The sequence below is a fragment of the Drosophila subobscura genome, chromosome O, assembly GCF_008121235.1.
Source record: "Drosophila subobscura isolate 14011-0131.10 chromosome O, UCBerk_Dsub_1.0, whole genome shotgun sequence".
NCBI lineage: Eukaryota > Metazoa > Arthropoda > Insecta > Diptera > Drosophilidae > Drosophila > Drosophila subobscura.
Genome location: NC_048533.1, coordinates 1,432,457 through 1,440,284, shown reverse-complemented (window position 1 = coordinate 1,440,284; position 7,828 = coordinate 1,432,457). Strand labels below are relative to the sequence as shown.

At 48.8% G+C, this 7,828-nt stretch overlaps 1 protein-coding gene across 1 annotated transcript; it reads left to right on the top strand.

Moving 5' to 3' along the window:
- The first annotated feature begins 310 nt into the window (after window positions 1–310).
- On the top strand, window positions 311–6,327 carry LOC117897452 (probable sodium/potassium/calcium exchanger CG1090). Its single transcript, XM_034806297.1, has 7 exons — window positions 311–956; window positions 3,556–3,777; window positions 3,837–4,074; window positions 4,141–4,430; window positions 4,487–5,543; window positions 5,730–5,918; window positions 5,991–6,327. The coding sequence occupies exons 1-7, from the start codon at window positions 954–956 to the stop codon at window positions 5,999–6,001; spliced, it is 2,010 nt and encodes a 669-aa protein (XP_034662188.1). The 5' UTR covers window positions 311–953; the 3' UTR covers window positions 6,002–6,327.
- The last annotated feature ends 1,501 nt before the right edge of the window (window positions 6,328–7,828 follow it).

Here is a 7,828-nt window from a genome sequence, read left to right as displayed (position 1 = left end):
AGCCGGGCCTTTGTTTATCTCCGTAATGCAAACTGTTTGCACGGACGGAGAATTTCGTTCAAGTTTCAGTTTGCAGCCGTTGCGCAAAGCTCCAACAGAGGGCGCGCTGCGTGGTTTCAGCCCGGCAAGTTGGCAGCTCCGCCTCAGCACCCACACCCACCCCATACAGCCAGCGCCAGCCACCACAGTCTGACATTTCCTGCCAACGCGCTCGGCTGTGGTGGGTTTCTGACACCACCTGCCTCCGCCTCCGCCTCCGCCCCAACCCGAACACGAACCCTGTTCGAAGTTGTGCGGCAGACTTGGCGACGCGCCACTAGTGCGCATTGAATTTCCAAAACTTGGCGGAGTCGGTTGACGCTGCTGCTGCTGCTCTTGATACCCTAGCATTTGAACGCGAATAAGTGCACATCGCTCGTGTCGAACCACACATACACTCACACACACCAGACACACAGAAGCACACGCACACACACATCCGCCCACCCCACCACAAGGCATAGAAACAGAATCAGAAACACCAATACACAGCAGAGCACAGCCCGTTCTCGTTCTCGTTCTGCAAATTAAAAAAAATACGGAAAAGTGAAAAACTAAATAATAACTAAACCGTCGCGTCGCGTTGCGTCGGTGCAAAAATGCATTACTAACTGTTGTGCGAAAAACAGCTGCAGCGAGTGGATCGGAGTGGAGTGAAGTGGAGTGGAGTGCAGTGATTAACGGAATAGATAGCCGAGGAGAGAACGAAAAAGTGAACTGAAAATCTCTGGCCCGGCCACATTGCCTCATATGTTTTCCAATGCAACGGTTTTCTTCTGTATCTGTTTTCCGATTCGAAATCCCATCTAACGACTCCAACTGAGAAGAGCCTGAGCGAAGCACGGAGAGAGCCTCAAGCCGAGTTTTATTGAAAAGTTTTGGCTCCATCGACAGCGCCAGCCACAATCAGCAAAATGGTAAAAAGTGATTATGAAATGAGTGGGCCTGCTCGGGGAGCGTGGGGTGTGTACACTGTGAGGTGTGGACCTAATCAGCTGAGCCCCTGTTTATCCATTCAAATTCCGAGCCCCATTTCGCCCCGTACCTTCCCCTCTGGCCCCTTTGGCTTTATGCAAATCGCAAGTCAATTGTCTACTTTCCTTTATTTATGTTCCTCCACTTGCTTTTACATCCTTTTCACGAGAATCATCTCCATTGTCTTTGCGCCGCTGAGGAAAACACGAGTGTGTATGATGTAAGCCAAGGCGCCCCAGTCCACGCCACCAACCCTGCCGACATTTCCTTCCTCATCTATTTAGTTAGCGCAGCCATTTATTTTTATAAGATGGTCGGAGGGTCGCTCGGCTGCAGCCTCCTTTTACTTTTGCGAGCGTCATTGACGACGACATCATCGTTGCCTCTCCTCCCACCACCTCCACTACCAACACCAACACCAACACCAGCACCGACACATCCCCACGACATCAGCAGCAATAGCAACAACAGCAACAACAGCAACAACAACTGTAACTAGCAGCAAAAGTCAAGCGAAAAGCGCTCCAGTCCACTCACTCGGCAGGCAACCTTACCCAACAGCGCGTAAGAGTAAAAGCTTCGTGGAAGAGAAGAAGGGGAGGGGGTCCGCGAATGTGCGAGTAAATCGATATTGTGCGGCGTGACCGAGTGGCCCACAAGGCAGGCGGCGCCTGGCCTGTGCTCTGGGTGGGGAAGGGATCACTGTAGCGCCACCCGCCCTGTGGTGGCTTTGCCAGTCACTCTCCAGCCAGACGCCGACGCCACACCATTCATCGTTTGTATATTTTTGTGGTGAGAAACGCCACTTTCTCTCGCTCTCTCTCTCTCTCTCTCTCTCTCTCTCTCTCTTCTTGTACCCTCTGACATCTGCTGCAAATTTTCGCTGTTATCACACCAGAAGCAGCAGCAGCAACAACAGCCAGAACAGCAACAGCAAAATCTGCAACAACAGCAACCAAATTGCCAATAAGAAACAAATTTATTCAAATACATTTACGAGCGTTGTTTCTACTGCCTTTCCCCGTATACTTGTCCTAGCAGTGCGCGTCGTGATTGAACGATTCCCCCGACGACGACGACTTGTAGGATATGATGTCATGCAATTTCTGTGGATCCAGACAAAGACGCCACGGAGGAAGGCCTTGGAGAGTGTGTCGTTGTAGTCTCGCTCGTTCCTGCCTATCCGACTCGTCTCGCATCGCCTCACCGGCCTTGAGCTTACTGGCTGCTGTGGGTTCAGCGCTTATCACTCTGTGCCCACGGCATTGACGCCTCTAATTACTGCAGCAAACAAATCGAAGATTTGCCATGCCTCCCCTGGCGACGAGTGTCGGGTGCGTTTGTTCCACTCTTCAAAGCCTTTGGCATTCTGGATTTCCTTGAGCCCACAAGAGCAAAGTGTGCCGTATTGAGTGTCACATCACACAACTTCAGTGGTCTCTGGCTGCACAATGGCAAATCCCTCTACCATATTCAATTTCAAGTCGGACCTATTGGTCAGCCAATCGGTCATTGTCCACGTCTGCGTACCGTACTGCGTTTCTCTTCTAGACACAAAGAAGCACTTCAGAAGGTGCATACGTTTCAACTCCGACATTGTAACTAGGGTAGCTAAGACCATCTCGTAGGCTCGTAGTTACCCGATAGATATATTCGAGATCTTACCATTTCAGAATGTTTAATATCTATGTAGCTTTCTTGAGTTCCTTAGTTCTCTGTCCATCTTAGTCAGGCAGTCAGAAGACAGTGTTTCCTTGTTGGTTTATTTTTAAACTTGTCTCTCAGGTCGGTTTAGTGTACGCCAAGAAGCGATTTCCAAATTATATATCTGACATGGGAACAATCGATCCTGCAATCTTTTCTCGTCACTTTATGTGTAATTTTTTGATAAAAAATAGTCCTACAGTATTTCTACTTTATTCTAATGCGCTAGTCACAAGGGGCAAAATCAGGAGAGACATGCAACTTATCGTTGAAAATATAAAACAAAGTTTCAGCTGCGTTCTTGATTTTCCTCTGGGATTTCCTCCCAATCAGAAACAATTTGCTCCAATTGGGGCGCTTGTTTCATCTCGGAAGAAAAGATGATGCTGTCATCCAGGGTATCACCACACCCGCAGCAAATTGACAACTTTGTTTTGCTTTTTTGTTTGCCTTATTCTACATTTGTCATAGACGTTCAGTTGGCTGGCTGCTGCTCGGTGCAGCTCAGTGCAGATGCCGGGCATGGTATCCAATTTCCACTGTCAGGCACCCAGACAAGAGCCGGCACAAAGGTACCACAAGCCAAGCCAAGTCGGTGGCAATAAACCTTATAAGCTTGCCATTTTATACGAGCTGCGAATTGCCCCCAGTCACACACTGCACACTACCCTCGCAGACCTGGATGAGTGTGCATGCACTCGGGACTGACGCCTCCAGGTGCTGCAATGTGCGCTGCGTACATAAGCCGCTCTTGTCGGAGAGGAGGTGTGGGTTGTTGGGGCTTTCACTGTCTTTGGCTAAAAGGTTGTAATCCGTGGCCTCGATTACCCTGCACAGATCGTACGTCGTCGGTCCCGTCGCGCCCGCATGTGGAACATGGGTCTGCTCTTCCTGATCTACTATTGCGTGAGCATCTACTCGGCCAAAGGCGACACCAGGGAGGGATCGGCACTGCCACTGGACGTAGGCAGCTTGGCCGAGGACGAGGGCGATGCCGAGGCTAATGGAGAAGTGAATACCGAGCTCAACCCGGAGCTCGAGACCACCACGCCGTTCTATGTGAGTACGGTATGGTTGGCATTCCACTAGCCAACTTCACCCACTTATTTCGTCCACAGGCACCGGACGCCACCGAGGCTACTCACCACCTGCATGGGGCCGTCCCGACTTGGCGTCCCAAGCGCGACAATTGCACACCGCCGGCCATCGAACAGTTCCCACAGCCCCTGATGAACAAATGGGCGCGCCAGCACGGCGGCCTCATCTTGCATATCCTGGTGGCCGTCTACACCTTCTTCGGCCTGGCCATCGTGTGCGACGAGTACTTTGTGGCCAGCCTGGACCGTTTGTGCGAAGGTGAGGACCTGCATGCAGGACCTGCAGAGATCTGGGCTCTTTACTAGCTTGAATTATTTGTTGTAGAGCTGAAGCTATCGCCGGATGTGGCTGGTGCCACGTTCATGGCTGCCGGCAGCTCGGCCCCCGAGCTGGCCACCGTGGTTATAGGTGTGTTCTTCGCCAAGGACGACATCGGCATCAGCGGCGTCATCGGCTCGGCGGTGTTCAACATTATGTTCGTGATATCCGTCTGCGCCCTGTGCTCGGGCACCGTTTGCCAGCTGAACTGGTGGCCACTGGTGCGGGACTGTTTTTTCTACTGCGTTTCCATCCTGGTCATGCTGATCATCATCTTCAACGACGTCATCTCCTGTGTAAGTGCATCGAAGCTCGCTTGTGGGCCACAACTAATCCCTGACTTTGTTCCCAGTTCGAGTCCGTGGTGATGCTGCTCTGCTATGTGGGCTACTGCGTGGCCCTACACTTCAACACGGAGCTGGAGCGCTGGGCCCTCGGCCTCAACCTACCGTTCAAGCTGCCCAGCAAGGAGGAGCAGTCGGCTCTGGTGACCTACAAGAATGTGCCCGAGAGCTCCTACACCCAGGGCAGCGCAGGACAGGGGCAGCAGCAGCAGACGAGTCTGTCCAAGGAGTCCAGCGATGTCTTGGACGCCACCGGCACACAACCCCAGAGCGACTATCAGAACTACAGCGACCCCAATGCCGGCTGGGACCCGAATTCCGCCTGGGGCGAGGAGAATCAACCGAAACCAGCGGCTGCCAGTGCAAGACCTGCCCAACCGCAGGTCGACGACTGGGGCATGGGGCAGTTTACCCAGGGACAGGGCCAGGGCCAGGAGAACATGGCCTACAACTCCGATCAGCCCGAGTCTGTGGTGACGGGTGAGGCGGCTTCGGCAGCATCGGCAGCATCGGCGTCGGCATCCGCGGGTGCTGGTGCTGGTGCGGGTGCGGGTGCGGCCAAGGGGCAAGTGGTGGCAGCCACTGAGTACTACAAGTCGACGGACAAGCAACGTGAGCCTCGGCCAGATCCGCTAATGCGACCCACGGAGGGCGGCCTGCCGGCACTGGTGGCCTGGTATGTGGTGTATCCGATCCACTTCCTGTGCAAGAAGACGATGCCCGACTGCCGGCAGCCACAGTTCCGCAACTGGTATCCGTTCACCTTCCTGCTCTCCATGGTTTGGATCTCGTTCTACTCGTACTTCATGGTGTGGATGATCACAGTGATCGGGTCCACGCTGGCCATCCCCGACACCGTGATGGGCCTGACGTTCGTGGCTGCTGGCGTTTCTGTGCCGGATGCCCTAAGCTCAATAGCCGTTATCAAAGAGGGCTACGGCGACATGGCCGTGTCGAATGCGATTGGCTCGAATGTCTTTGATATCCTAGTGTGCCTAGGTCTTCCATGGTTCATACAAACGGCCATCATAAAGCCCGGCTCGCACGTGAATGTCATCTCCAAGGGTAGGTACTCCGTATCCCCAGTGTCCCAGTGTCCCAGTGTCTGTGTCTCTTTTGTGTCTCCTTCCCCGCCCGAAGTACTGGTGTCTGTGGTATCCTGGCATGTGTGTTCTAGCTGACGTAGCAGCAGCCCCTGCCCGTCGCCTGGTCTAATCTTCGAGTGCCCTCGCCTCTCTTCCTCCATTTCAGGTCTCGCCTACTCCACACTCTCTCTCTTCTCCACGGTCGTCTTCCTGATCCTCTCGACGCATCTCAATGGCTGGAAGCTGGACAAGCGCCTGGGCATAATTCTGATGCTCTGGTACCTGTTCTTCATCACGCTGGCGTCGCTCTACGAATTGAATGTCTTCGGCTACATGAACCCACCCGAGTGTCCCAGTGAGTATCCATAACCAATCCCACACTATATATGACCAACCCCCCTAATTACTCAATTTTCCCCCCGGTCAGGCACTTACTAAGTAACCAAGAGGATACCAGCACTAAGTACCACACACACCCCATGCACATTCACATACATATTTATATTCATATTCATACCATCAGAGGAGAGTCGTGCATCAGGAACAAAACGAAGCCACCATCCACAGCCTAGCCACAACCACATGAGGAGGAGTGCAGGTTCGTCATTGTAAGAGGAACCGGTAGAGGAACTGCTCGGTCATCATTTAATGTTAATTAGTGGACAAATGGAATACTCAAATCGCGTTTTACATGGATTTTTACATTGCACCAACCGAAGAGAGAAACGATAAACCAATAAGATGATTATACATATACATATATACAGATATATAGTATACAACTATTATACATTTATTACAAAATATATATACAAAATATTTAATGATACTTAGGCAAATAACATCCCATACATATGTATGTATGTATGTACATATGTACATATGTATGTATGTGGTACATACGAGAGTATGTACGAGAGAGTACAACCACAATTAAAGTACACTTACCGGATAAATAGCACTGTAGATAGGGAGACAAATGCAATTTAAACAGAGGAACAGATTTATTTGTTGCAACTTGCAAATGGTTTTAAGGAACAAGTCGAACAGAACAACGCAGAACTTCTCACACCACAATCAAATTAATATTGCCTATGTACATACATTTATGTACGATCATTATATACATATGTACATAATAATGTGTATATCTTATAAGTATTTATCTGCATGTACATATATACTTTTGTATCGCATCGCTTTGTTACACAGTTCAACAGATCACGCTTAGTTCTATATTTTGTGTGTATTGTACCTCTTGAAGGATCTCATCTCTCTTTCACTCTCTCCAATCAATATTATTTGAATCTGTGCAATCGATACTTTGGCCGCCGGGCTGGTCGATGCAGACCAGGAGCGCATTTCCCTGCGCCACGGAACAAGAGCAACGAATTTTGTTACGTTTTCGGATGTTTTATTTTCGTTTTCATATACAACATGAAGAAAAGAAAACCAAACACAATGTATGTACAATGTATGTGTGTATATTTTGTATATTTAAATAATGCTTATTTAAACAATATTGAATTAACTTCGATTCAAACACCCCTGAAAGGTTTTGGAGTATGAGGGAAAATAGAAAGTTCAAATAGCAAAGAACAGAGGGTTTAAACGAAAGAAAATATAAGAAAAGAAAAGAAAACAATACCTTATGGCAATTAATCGCGTCAATTTTCGAATGTATGTAAATATGAACGGGAGCATAAATACATAAATACATTATAAGAATTACATACCTACATACATTACATCCCAACCTATACATACATACATACAAACATATATTTGAACACGTGAACAGTGAAAATTTAAAGTCAATTTTTGTGCAAATTGTTGTGCATAAATCGAAACAATAATTTCGAATAATTTCGAATGATTCTTGGCATAGCAAATTACTGGTTCAATTTATCGAGCTGCATTTACCACACTTTGCCCAGAACTGCTTTGCCTCTGGCCGCAAGTTCAGACGGACCTGGCCACGACACAGAATCAGTATCAGAATTAGCTGCAAGCAACGTTTAAGACAAATAAAAGTATATACATAAACATAGCATACCAAATACCTACATACATACAACATACCAAAATATATAGCATGAAGAGCACTGCACTGCTATAAGAACGCGCTCAAAACATAGTTACATACCCACATGTCTAACTAAACATAAACAAACATATTTACATAAACACACATGCATAGTGTACAAGTAATGAAACAGATACAGAAACAGATAAAAGATTGAAGTGCTTGTATACGAGGTATAC

Excerpts from the sequence above, each read along its gene's own strand:
- LOC117897452 (XM_034806297.1), top strand. Across the intron at positions 3,778-3,836 it reads AGACCACCACGCCGTTCTAT|GCACCGGACGCCACCGAGGC; the intron begins GTGAGTACGGTA and ends TTTCGTCCACAG. Across the intron at positions 4,075-4,140 it reads CCTGGACCGTTTGTGCGAAG|AGCTGAAGCTATCGCCGGAT; the intron begins GTGAGGACCTGC and ends TATTTGTTGTAG.